Consider the following 13,814-nt stretch of genomic DNA (forward strand, 5'->3'; position numbering starts at 1 on the left):
ACACTCACATAGTGCAAAAATAAAAATAAGGATCTACTGTAATATGAGTATATGCAAATATTTTGGGATGATGTACTTGGTTACGGGATACCATTGTAGCCTCATAGCCTGAGGGAAGAAGCTATTTCCCAGTCTGATGGTCCTAATTTTGATGCTCCTGTATCTTCTTCCTGATAGGTCAAAGATACTGTGTGATGGATGGTAGGGTCCTCAATAATTCTTTGAGCCTATTAAAGCTACGCTCTTGGTGAATGTCACCAATGGAGCAAAGGGAGATCCCAGTGATTTTCTTGGCCGTTTTGATGATTTCACCATTAATCATAGGGGCTCCTTCCATTAAGTCTATAAGCCTCTGACATGTGCACCTCAACATGAGGCTGCAGAACTCCACAAATAGCCCTCCCATCGCTGACTGCCCCTTGTTCATCAATCTTGCACCGCTGTTGCTTTCCTGACCTCTCTTCATTCTCCCTTCCCTTTCACAGTTCATTTCTCCATGATGCCATGGTCTTGCTCAAGCTCTGCACCTCCTCCACTGAATGAAAACACCCCATTATTTGGCTGATTGATGCTTGTGGGATCGTGATGTGCACAAATCAGCTGATGCAATGTGGAATTATCAAATGGCTGAACTTCAACAATTTCCAATTCACTGTGGAATGCTGCAAAACTTGCTGAGGTCATGAAAAATGTTGCATTAATGCAGGTTTGTTCTTTTAAATGCAATCAGTAAATTCACAGTAAATGAAATTTCAAACCATTTCTGCAATTTAAGATGTTAAAATTGTGGTTAATTTGTTCTCCAAGTTCCAAGATAAGAAAATGTCATCAAAATCAAACCCAGACACACTCTCGTACCTGTAGCACAGCCCGCTCTCTGCTGAGTGCCTGCTCCAGAGAAGACAGCCGCTGGGCAAGGGACAGCTGGTCAGATTGAATAGCAGCCGCTGCAGAAGGATCCACCTGTTGTTTCAACTCCTCTCCGAGATCCAAGAGAACATGAAGGGAATCCCGTAGTGTTCCCAGCTCCTTGAGCAGCTCCTGTGGTGGGAATTGTACAGATTTCATTGAGAGACATCATTCAATACAGTTTGGCAGAGCCAGTGGAATTGGGAGGATTTTCTATTCTAAAAACTCTCCGGACTCTGGGGGGGGGGGGGGGGGGGGGGTTGGGGAGGAGGGTGTCAATGCTAAAAGGTACAGAAGTTAGTTATTCAGCCCCTTAAATGTATCCCATGTTCAATTAGATTATGGCTGATCTGTATTGTTTACCTTGCACCTATCTGTATCACCCAAACCAATGCACTATGGTAAGACCACTGAAGATCTGTACTACTGATACAACAGTTTTTTGCACTCCCAGCCAATCAACTATTAACATTTATTATTTTGTTTATTTATTTTCTCTTCCTTTTATATAATAGCCTGAATAAGCATGGGATTGCCTGATCCCGGAAGCTAAGCAGGCTCAGGTCTGGTCAGTACTTGAAAGGGAGACTGCCTATGACCACCAGGTACTGTAGGTTTCTGTGAGGGGCGCTGGACAAAATGGTGACTCTCTGTCTGCCTTATGGTAGACAAAAGTCAAAAAATTTCCTGTATGTTACATTCTAAATGTAGTATTATGTGACAATAATGGAACCTTTACCTTTATACTTCCTCTTTGGGGCACCTAAATTTTACTTAGTCTATGCTAGTTCGTTTTATAGAACTAGGAAGCTGCACGAAGCAAGACTTCCATTGCAACTGTACATTATAGACAGTAATCTCTAATTTATTCATTATTCTTAATCTGGGAACCATCAATGCAACCAACCATCAGCCACTCGAGGGAAGGAGTGCCTAATTTCTCACTGTCTTTTATGGAAGGAAGCACCTTGCTCTAACTTTTTATATCATGTTTTTACGAACATCACTTGGCTTCCGAGATTGTAGGATCGAAGGATACTGGAGAGATGTCATGGTCTGTTGGCATCACAAGGTTGAATGACGACAGGAATCGATTGGGACATTTACCGAAAAATGAATGAAATCAGTGGCCACAGACCACTGATCAACCCACAGACTTAGTTAGTCTCAACGTCCAGAGTCCTGTGTTTGATCCCAACTTGCTGTCCACTCTCCCCACTGCCAAATGGGTGAGCTTTGGCTGTTCCAGTTCCCTCCCAAAGGCATGTTGGTAGGTTAATTGGTCACATTAAATTGCTCCTCAATACAGGCAAGTGCCAAAAGAACCAAAGGAAAGTTGGGGAGCATGAGAGGCAACGAGTTGCAGGGGATCAGGTGCATAAAAGAGTAAATGGAACAGATGAGATCTATCATGGACTGCTGTACTCCTTCTGTATCATAATGATCTGCACTTTCTCAACATTGTGAAAGCATTTATGGACCAAAGTCCACTAGCTTTAATACTGTGGCCATCGCAAGAGGGCTGTTAACAATACTGCCCTTCCACCCCCAACAGGCAGTGAGAGTGATGCATTGGGGATGAAGAGTAGATTTCAGATGGAGATAAGGAGGAGCAGCCAAGTTGACAAGCTCATCATGGGCGCAGGAGACAGCTCCAACCTAATCCTCAAATTTGGTAACTACATCAGTGCTGTCTCTTGGAATCATGCGGAGCTCCTCAGCTTTACTAATTGACTACTCCATTGGAAAGTCTCTTCAGGAGACACAGAGGAACTGATTCTCCAAGAGTAGTGAATCTATGAATTCCCAGGGAAACAGTAGCAGCTGCCTCATTGAATCTATTTGAAACAGAGTTAGATTGACTTTTGCATAGCAGGGGAATTAAGGGTTATGGAGAAAGACAGGTCAGAGAAGTTGAGTCCATGCCAGATTATCCATGATGTTGTTTAATGGCGGAACATGCTTGATGGGCCAGAAGGCCTCCTCCTGTTCACTGTGTTCTTTTAATTTGCTGGCTAGTCACTGACCACTAATCAAGGCTTCAATTTGCCACATGCAGTTGTACAATTAGTTTGCAAAGTGTGGGCTTCACTGGCATCTACTGCCTATCCCTGGCTGCCCATGAGATGGTAGCAAACAGCTGCCTTGAACCTTTGGGGTAAGGCCAGCTTTGCAAGGCTATTTGGTAAGGAGTTCCATATTTTTAACTCAGTGACAATGACAGAATGTGAGAATACACCCATCAGGAGAGTGTGGACTTGGAAGGATTCTTCGAGATGGTAGTGTCCCAGCTGCCTCTGCACTCCATGGCAATTGGTTTGAGTGGTGTAATTATTGACTTCTAATAAAGCTATTAGATCCATTGTGCTTACATCAGCATCCTGAATCCATTTTGTGATCTCCTCATCGGCAACATCCCTGTTCGCAGCTTTCTTGATCAACTCAGTGCTCTTCTCTTCCTGTTGCCGCAAAGTTGATGAACACTGGGTGGAGCAGTCTTTGTACTTCTGCCATAGGTGGAGCAGGGCCTTCCTCGTATGCAGCTGCCCCACAATGTCCTGAAGCAAGTTGTTCGAGCTGTAGGTTGGGAATGAAAAGAATGGCTGCGGGTCATTTTGAGGCACTGAACCTCCTACTTTGAGTTAATTTGGTGCCATCACAGAGGTTAGAACTGAAACTTGAGGGCAACATGCATGATAACTACTCAAGCCATTTCATTTTCCTCCCAAACAAACTGGGGTGTCCCTTCTTGCTATCCATCCCAACAATTTCCTCTCTGGAAAAAGATGCTTATTAAATCAACAACTATTTCCTCCCCCACAACCTCTTCCCCCACCGCCCCCCCCCCAATCAAGCCATGGTCTCTTTCTACTCTTCCTAGCAGTTCGAGGATTTTAATCGCCAAACTTGGCCCTTCATCCTCATCAACAGCTTGCAGCCACCCATTCCTTTGATATAAAATGCCCTATATAGCATTAGAAATTTAGGCAAATATTTTGTTGCCCTCCTGCATGCTCAATGGGCTTGTAACTACAAGAGCATCCACAGCCTGAGAAGGCAGAAAAAGCCTCATGTCATTCTGGCACAAGAACCAACGCATGTGAGTGATTCCAAGACTGCAAGGTCACCAATGAGTTTAGATGATCAGATGGCAATTTGTAAACATCTGACCAAAATGAGATGATGGATACATCAGTGACCCAAGAGCTTACAATTTTAAATATATATATTTTTTAATTTAGACACATAGCACAATAACAGGCCATTTTGGCCCACGAGTCCATGCCACCCAATTTTTCCAAGTTCTTTTTACATCACCTTCAGTTCACAGGCTCAATGTGAAAAAACATACCCAAAAGCTTCTCTCCCAAAGCCAAAAGACTCTCCAAAGGCCAAAAAACTCTCTCCAAAAGACAAAAAACTCTCATAAAGCAAAAAAAAACCCTTTCTAAAATAATTTCTCCATAAGCCAAAAAATCACAATGGAGTTTGTTAAGTGTAAGACTGGTACAAGCATCCTATATTTTTACATTTATCCTTGGCCTACAAGTTTACAGAGAATGAATGCTTGAGACATTGAGCTGGGTAATGCAGGCATATCCACCAATGTTCAATGCTCAAATCCACTAATCTCATTGAACTCTGAGCATTAAACATCAACCGTGATGCAGGGAGAGTCAAACATAGATGGTATGTTCCTTTCCCCATTTGAATTTTACACTCATTGGACAGCTTTTTCTGCAAATGTTGTATTTAATGGAATACATGAAAACCACATTTCAAAGTAGCAGTTAAAGCAAAATCTCAACACAATGCTATTTCAAAGAGGAAATTCTGTAATGTATAGACTATTATTTAACAACCAGCTTCTGTTATACTCAGGTGAAGTCATCAGATAACAGAGGTACTACAGGGAATGCAATAAAAGCAAGCAGGATAGACTTACCCTGTTCTGATAACTACTGCACAAAGTGTTATGAGTCAAGTCTGTATTCTGCCACAAAGGTACACATCATGGAATAGAGAACAAATCTAATAGAAAATTTGTCAAATTTTATGATCAAGCAAATTAATGGAAATAACCATTAGCTGAGCAGTGAAAAATAAAAACCAAAAGTATGATGGGAGGAACTGGGAATACTTGCTCTTCCAGAATGTTACTAAGATGTGCCAGGGTTGTGTTGAAGCAGTGCTGAAGGCAGAATCCATGGGAGCTTTGAGGGATATGACAAAGTGACAAAAAGTTGAGCTGCAATCTCTCAGCTCCAGAACCCAGGTTCAATCTTGTGTGGAGTGTTCCATATGTCCTTTAGTGAACTAAGAACTTCAGAGTGGCTCTCAGGCATTATTCATTTGACCCTGCATCACTTTTAAACGTTGCCAGCAGTTTTCCATAAAATTCTTACCTGAGTCTAACTTCATTCAGAGTGGTAGTCAAAGAGCTGTGAACTGATGGGCAACACTCTTTTAACAGCTGGTTCGTTGCAGAGCCAAACTTTTCCAGGCTGCTCTCTGACTTCTCAAGCTCCTCTTGCAAATTCTGTAGAATATTGCAGTGGATGGAATTTTAACAAGACATGAATAGGATTGCATTTTTTTCAGTTCAGATTAGAGCGAATATACTTCACTCCTTGTGGTTACAGCAACTCGTTCTGTATCCTTCAATGTCAATCAGTCTCTCCTCTTGTCCTTCTCTGGAGCCTGACCTGCTCGGCAGGTGAAATGCAAAGCAGAAAGACAACTTCTATATTATTTTCTCTATGTTCTCACTCTTTATCTGCTCTCAGTCACATTGACTGGATTACCTTGTTTGCAGCTTAACGCCAGCCACCCTGGTTATACCCTGTCAGAGACACCACCTTCCCTTCCCTGCAGCTCAACAGGCTTCTTTCGTCTCTTTCCCAGTTCTAATGAAAGGCCTTGAACTGGAGACATTCGCCTAGTAGGTCTTCCTGTAGATGTGGCCTGCCCAGCTAAATGTTTCCGCCGTTTTCACTTTTTATTTTAGTTCTGTGGTACTTGCAAATCCAACCAACTCAAGGAGAAGGTCCCATACTACAGCCTGGCATTATTTCACCTGCTTCTCAGTATCAGAGTCTTATATATTAAGCATGTCTATATGGTGGGCTGGAAAAAAATGAAGGTTGAGTGCACAGAGGAAGAGAAAGCTTTTGAAATCAAAGGTCAAGTAAAAACAAACAAATGTTTATTGCATTATATGATCCTCATTCATCATTAAATACTTTATAATCAATAAAAAAAATAAAATCTGAAAAGGAGTCAGTGTTGAGAGATAGGGAAAGCATCGAGGAATCGGTGGTAACATCAAATCATCTTTTTGTGTGGTCATACGAGAGATGGAAGAATTCCTTTTCCTCTTCAAAACAGTGACCTGGATTTTTGTCATCCACCCAAAGTGACAATTGCTGCTCTCCCTCAGACCGCAGATGTTAAATAAGTCTACAGGTGCTGGAATTGACTCCAGTCTGCAAATGTGCTGGAGAAACTCAGCAGGTCACGCAGTATCCATAGGAAGCATAGGGTAACCGATGTTTCGGGTCTGGGTCCTTCATCAGGTATAATCATAAACAAGTGAATAAAAAGGTGTGGGGTAGGAGACTGGGAAAGGGGAGGAGCACAGGCCAATAGGCAAGAAGTAAGAATAGGTGGGAACGTAGAAGGGAAAAATGCTGAGAAATGATGGACAGGGCAGAGGGTTGCTCTCTGATAGAAGGGAGAGGATGGGGAGCTGAAGGAGACAGGGATGGGGAGAGAGAGAGAGAGAGAGAGAGAGAGAGACACACACACAGAAGGGAAGTGGTTAACAAATATTGGAGAAGTTTATATTAATGCCATTTGGCTCCAATTTACAGGTATCCTGGGTTTGGCAGTGCATGAGGCTATGGAAAGACATGTCAGTGTGGGAATGGGATGTGGAATTGAAATGGTTGGCCACTGAGAAGGTCTTGCTGACAGAGTGAAGGTGCTCAACAAAGTGATCTCCCAGATTGCGTACAGTCTCCCTGATGTAGAGGAGGCCACATGGGGAGTACTGGATGCAGTAAATGACCCCAACAGATTCACAAGACTGAAGACGCTGAAATTGTCTGTCTACTGGATGAACTCAACAGTTCAAGTAGAATAATGATGGTCGACATTTCGTGATGGAGCCCTTCATCAGTCTTCCAGCCTGAAATATCAACTACTTCTTTTCCCCCCCCACAAATTCTGCTCGACCTGCTGAGTTTCTCCAGCAGATTGTTTCATGAGCCTACATTAAATGCTCAAGCGAGAGTCAAGCCCACAACCTTGTCACCAATGAAGTGAAAATGAGCAAATGGCATGAACATGACATCACTGTAGGATACAAGAGTATCGTAAAAACTAGACACTATTTTTATGGGTTTCATGGGGAGGATGAATTTAACAACAAGGGGGATAGACAGTAGAAACAAAGAAAGCCTTGGACAGCAGAGCAGGCTGGTCAACAGTGGAGTAGTCTCGAGCGGCCAGAGGGTCTATCCCTGCTCCTAGTTCTGGTGTTCGATGACACTTGCATCAGGGCAAGATAATAGCACAGGGACCATAGAAGCTCCAATGATGCCCAATGAACTGTTGAATTCAATGTTATTCATGGTTATTGCTCATCAGCTGGCACATCCTCTGCTCACTGCTGATTCAGAACTACAGACAGAACAAGAATCATCCGTTGACTCAACAGGATGTCCTCAAGTTGCACAGCTGGGTGACTTAAATCAAGGACACCCCAGGCTCAATGTTATCCCCTTACCTGCAGATTGTCCACCTGGATTTGCACGGCTTCCAGAGAGCCAGTGAGCAAACGGAAGCGAGAAAGGGAGTAGCTGGTCTCCATCAGTTGTCTGTTAATTTCTTCAGAGGTTCCCTTGTAAATAATCCACTGGTCCAGGACTGACAGCAGAGCGATTTTCAGCTGGCCAACCTAGATATATGATCAACAATGATTACAGGTCCTCTGATAAAAGACCTCTTGCAGGAAACTCTCAAATGTCACAGAATAAACATATGCTGGGCTATGTATGCTTTGTGTGTGTTACATTCTAAATTTAGTTTGATGTGACAATAATGGAACCTTTACCTTCATTTACCTGATAAAGATGAGCAATATTGATTGAAAATGGCAGCACTGTCGCTGGTGTGGACCTGGGAGAGCTCCTCTGCAGGGTCCTACTGCCCGAGAGGGCAGGGAACTGAGATGCAGGGCTCCTTCATGGGATCCTACTTCCTGGGAGAGCGGGGAGTGGAGACCAAATGCTCCTCCATAGGGTCTCATTGCCCAGAAGAACAGGAAGTAGAGACATAGCTCTCCTCCACAGGGCCCTTCTGCAGGAAGCGGAGACAGTGCTGCTCCACGGGGTCCTACTGCCCGATTGTGGTACTGATGGCCCTGCAAAGGTTTTAAATGGCCTGTTGAAGGGGACAACAGCATACTATTTTGTAAACATTGGAGAACCCACAGATGTCCTTATTCAAGATGGCAGTGCCCATGCTCGGCAGCCAACCTCAAAGGGTTGGGCTCCAGAGATCAACGCACCGGCACAGGGCATCAGAGAGGGAGAGAGAGAAAAATTATTCTCTCCCCACCCCGCTGAAGAGAAGCAGCCTGGAAGCAGGGAAAGTGACCACAGCAGTGGACCAGCAAGGGGCTCGGCAATCAGATCCACACAGGGTGTGGGCTGCTGGAGACTTGCTTGTGAGAGCCAGGTATCAGAATCATGATTCATGATTGTACCAGTGGCATGAAGGAGAGTTAGTAGCTTCCTGATACTATCGCAGGCTTAGAACTGGGAACTTGGGGTCACTGCTGGAATGGACAGGAGACTGTGCGGCTGCAGATGTTTGGGGTGCACTAGAGGCAAATCTATGGTCGCTCAGTGTCTCTATAAAGGATTCTCTTTTACTTCTCTTATTGATGGGAACAGCAAGCAATGCTAATGGTACCAAGTAAGCATCGATGAGCTTTGTGTACTTATGTACATGAATCTTAAGCTTACAACAATTATTTGTCCATTTTAAATGACATAGTGTCCAGTCATTGAGGTCATGTGGCTATTGGCAAATGGAAATTCATTTCACTCTAATACAAGACACCTTTCTAATAATCATTCAAAACTTCCTTACCACTTGGTCCAGATGAGCCCAGGAATGACGGAGCTCTTGGAGAGCATCCATAACAGTACTGGAGACCTCTTCTTTCTTGCTCTGGATCAGGAGTAGTCCACTTTGTTCAACCTTTTCCATTTCCTTTTCTTTTACCCGGACCATGTTTTCCAGTTCCTGAAAAATGACAATTTCATATCATTTACAGCAGAGAAAGAGGCCGTGCCCATGTCTTCACAAGCCCTTTCCCACTCCATTTACGTCAACCATTCTCAGATCATTCCCCATTCCTTTTTCACTTAACGTATTTAACCAACTTCTTTCAAATCTATCTACGGTAACTGCTGAAACCAAATTTGAACCACCATTTGAATAACATTTGTTCCACCTGAATTCTTTATTAGATTTATCCGTGGCCATCTTATATTTATATGCTGAATAAAACCAGAATTGGTGGCCAACAGGAGAAACTGCAGATGATGGAAAACTGGAGCAAAACTGGAGGAACTCAGTGGATCAGACCGCATCCATGAAAGATAATAGCCAATGTTTCGGGCCGCAGTTAGTCCTGATAAGGCTTTCTGGTTAAAACGTTGACTATCCTTTCCTGTATATTGGCTGACCTCCAGAAATGCTGCACCAGTGAATGCAATATCAGTGAGGAGGGAAACTGAGGTAACATTTCTGGATAAAGGATACTTCCTCTGAAGTGGAAAAGTCAGACAACAAGTTCAACAAACCACTGGCTGGAGAAACTAGAGTAGCATCAAGGTTTTGGTGAAGGGCTGAGGCCTGAAACTCCAACCATACTTTCTCCCCCATGGACACTGCTTGACCTACTGAGTTCCTCCCGAGGACTGTTTATTACTCCAGGTTCCCAGCATCAGAGTCCCCAGTGGGTCCTTAAAAGATTTTAACTTGCATGGAGTGGGGGGGTGGGGGGAGGGGAAGGTGGGAATGGTGAAAAGAACAGAGGAGATGTTTGCAGACCAAAAAGTTGCTACGGTAATGTGTTATTTTAAAACTGGCATTTAGACACAGAAAGGACACAAAAAGACAGGTACAGCCACGTGTGCAGGGGTGGGCGGGACCAGGCAGAAAAAATAGTAGCATCCCTTAGGATGGGAATAGGCCTTTAAGTTCACTGAATTCACGCTAACCATCACCCAACTAATCCGACATTAGTCCCTCTATTTTTTAAATTGTCACTTGAAGTTGTTAAATTCTATATTATCAAAAGGGATGCAACATATTCAGATGGGAGATGAAGTGCTGTTCATTGGGCTCAGTAGATCAAAGACAGAAGTCTGTGTGGGAGTTGAATTGAGAATTAAAATAACAGGTGATTGACAGCTCGTACCCTCTGCAGAATGAAGCTGTTCTGCCAAGCAGTCAGCTAAACTGCATTTGGTTTCTCCAACATGGAGACCACACTGGGAACACTCAGTGGAGTACAATAAATTGGAAAGTGTTTCCCTCCCCACTGACTCCTCTCAAGATTTTCACATTTTATTTCACATTTCCAGGTCTATGGTTTTTTTTTGTGCTCCAATTATATTCAAGGTCTCTTAGAAGCACCCCTCAAGAGGGAACTCTGGGGGGAAAAACTAGTATTAAACTTCTGTATTGGGAAGGGTTGTAGCTGTCATGTGACACACCAAGTCAGAGGACACACCAGCTATCAATCAAAGTTTGGTTCCGTCCCACCCATTAGTGCACACCTTGCTGTTGGTACCACGTAAATTACCTGGACTGGACTCTCCAGCCTGTCTGTACTTGGCCTTGGGCCATTGGCTGGTGTAACTGGCTAACAACCTGGGCTGGACCCTCCAGCACTAGAAAGGTGCCATGTATTCTTAGTTCTCTCTCTTTGCCAGCTTGGGACTACCCTGTTTCACTCCAGGCCTAGAAATGTGAAAGGGTGCTGGGGAAACTGTTGGTAAGATGTCTACTGTTAAAAGGGTTGGGAGTATTTAGTGTCCCTTGTAGCATAGAGCCTTGCACTGAGACAAGGGGTGGTGGGGCATCATAGTGATTTTTCCTTGATCTCTGTATGTACCAGTTCATTGTATGTGTGTGTTTTGTTCCCACACTATTTTCCCCACGTTGGTTATTAATTGTCTGCTTTTACTTTCCCACAGCTGCTATAAACTGTGTGTGGGCTGTATCTGTTACACTTGCTTTCCATATATAAAATCCTTCCCCATCAAAACTGTGTCCAGAATCCTTGCCTTTGAAACCTACCAAACCTGTTTCCCCACTCACAACTTCAGACTAGAACTTGGGGACATAGCCTTAAGATTCAAGGGAGTAGAATTATGAGAAGAGATAAAGAGTAGAGAATCTGTGGAATTCTCAACCCAAGGAAGTTGTAGAGGATGCCCCTTTGAAGACAGATAGATCTTTGCATAGTTGGGGAATTAAGAGTATGGGGAAAAGGCATGTAAATGGAGCAGAGTCCACAGCCATGATCTTCTTGAATGGTGGAGCAGGCTCGATCAACATGGCCCCCTTTCGCTCCAATTTCAGATGTTCTCATCATTAGATGAAAATAAAAACAAAAAATTCTCAAAAAAGGTCAACAGGGGGGTGTGGCAAGATGGCGTAGAGTCTAGACGTGTAATCTCGACCTCTCTGGCAAGAGTTTTAAATAGTCGATTCAATCCAGTTAAAGAAGTTTTGTGGCGTAAAGGTTATAAGTCTACTTTTCGTTACCCTGCAGTGTTGAAGGTGTTTCATGGAGACTATCAATTTTGGTGTTTTGAAACTGATCGTGAAGCAATGATTTTTGCTGATTCATTGCCAGATATAAGAGGATAAAGACGTAGTCCACTATTATCTCCTAAAGAAAAATCTGGTTGCTCTGGAAACGGAAGAAATGGCAGAAATGGGAAAAACGGAAATGGAAAGAGTCTACCTCCTTCTGAAATGGGATCTTCGAGATTGGAATCTTCTAGATGAAAAGAAGAATTTTCTTATTCTATTTTTTTCTTTTGTTATTATGATATTTTGATGTTATTGACTCTTTGGCTGGGGAGGGAGAGATTTGCACCAAGTTCTTTACTAGTCATCAGCCACTGGTGGGCGACCCACACCCAATTTTTGTTCAGGGGATTACTACCTTTTGGTAGTTATTTTGGGGGGGGGGGGGGGGATTTTTTTTCTTCTTTTTTTTAATTTGTGATTTTTTTCTATTAGAGGGCCTATAAACATTGATTTGAGTTTTTATATTATTGCTATTTAGTAATAATAGTAGATATGTTGGTTGTTTTTCCAGACTCTTTTGTGTAGTCTTCCAAAGGCACTATTTGCCTTGGCGAGTCTGTTGTCTATCTCATTGTCGATCCTTGCATCTGATGAAATGGTGCAGCCGAGATAGGTAAACTGGTTGACCGTTTTGAGTTTTGTGTGCCCGATGGAGATGTGGGAGGGCTGGTAGTCATGGTGGGGAGCTGGCTGATGGACACAAAGATAAGCGTATACAGAGCCGTTGTCATACCCACACTCCTGTTCGGCTCCGAATCATGGGTCCTCTACCGGCATCACCTACGGCTCCTAGAACGCTTCCACCAGCGTTGTCTCCGCTCCATCCTCAACATCCATTGGAGCGCTTTCATCCCTAACGTCGAAGTACTCGAGATGGCAGAGGTCGACAGCATCGAGTCCACGCTGCTGAAGATCCAGCTGCGCTGGATGGGTCACGTCTCCAGAATGGAGGACCATCGCCTTCCCAAGATTGTGTTATATGGCGAGCTCTCCACTGGCCACCGTGACAGAGGTGCACCAAAGAAAAGGTACAAGGACTGCCTAAAGAAATCTCTTGGTGCCTGCCACATTGACCACCGCCAGTGGGCGGATATCGCCTCAAACCGTGCATCTTGGCGCCTCACAGTTTGGCGGGCAGCAACCTCCTTTGAAGAAGACCGCAGAGCCCACCTCACTGACAAAAGGCAAAGGAGGAAAAACCCAACACCCAACCCCAACCAACCAATTTTTCCCTGCAGCCGCTGCAACCGTGTCTGCCTGTCCCGCATTGGACTTGTCAGCCACAAACGAGCCTGCAGCTGACGTGGACTTTTACCCCCTCCATAAATCTTCGTCCGCGAAGCCAAGCCAAAGAAGAAGATATGTCAAAGTTGAGGTTTGCTACTTTTAATGTTCGAGAATTAAAGAAACACATGAATGTGAAGGAAAGTGTGAAATTAAAAAAGGACTGGGTTGGGCATGTATATTCTTCTTCATTTAATTCTAGAGCTAAAAGTGTAGCAATTTTGATACATAAAAATTTATCTTTTGAATTACAATCAATGGAGGAAAAGGCAGGATGTATTCTTAAATTGAATTGTAAGATTTTTAGTGAATTTTGGACTTTACTTAATATTTATGCCCCAAATGCAGATGATGAAATATTTATTTCAGATTCATTTTTATGTTTGGGTCAGGCTAATGATAATATTTTAGTTAGTGGTGATTTTAATTGTGTTTTGGAACCTTTATTAGATAAATCTCCGAAGAAAGTTAAAAAATCCAAGATGGCAATTCAGGTCCAAGCGTTGATGAAAGATCTTAATTTAGTAGATATTTGGAGACGTCTTAATCCGACAGAGAAAGATTTTTCCTTTTATTCATCTAGACATGAATTGTTTTCAAGGATTTACTTCTTTTTAGTATCGGCACATTTACAAGGGAAAATACAAGAAGCGGAATATAAAATTAGGGTGATTTCAGATCATTTCTGTTAATATTTTACATATGAAACTTCTGAG

At 43.2% G+C, this 13,814-nt stretch overlaps 1 protein-coding gene across 17 annotated transcripts in view; it reads right to left on the reverse strand.

The window, feature by feature from the left end:
* Window positions 1-13,814, reverse strand: part of syne1b (spectrin repeat containing, nuclear envelope 1b) — a 665,691-nt gene that overhangs the window by 145,247 nt on the left and 506,630 nt on the right. For all 17 annotated transcript variants that reach the window (XM_069932310.1, XM_069932313.1, XM_069932309.1 and 14 more), the window contains 5 exons: window positions 9,070-9,225; window positions 7,700-7,870; window positions 5,316-5,449; window positions 3,282-3,486; window positions 859-1,041 (listed from right to left, as the gene is read on the reverse strand). In XM_069932310.1, coding sequence (XP_069788411.1) covers window positions 859-1,041; window positions 3,282-3,486; window positions 5,316-5,449; window positions 7,700-7,870; window positions 9,070-9,225 — 849 coding nt within the window. The remainder of the gene's footprint in view (window positions 1-858; window positions 1,042-3,281; window positions 3,487-5,315; window positions 5,450-7,699; window positions 7,871-9,069; window positions 9,226-13,814) is intronic.

The sequence above is a fragment of the Narcine bancroftii genome, chromosome 4, assembly GCF_036971445.1.
Source record: "Narcine bancroftii isolate sNarBan1 chromosome 4, sNarBan1.hap1, whole genome shotgun sequence".
Lineage (NCBI taxonomy): Eukaryota > Metazoa > Chordata > Chondrichthyes > Torpediniformes > Narcinidae > Narcine > Narcine bancroftii.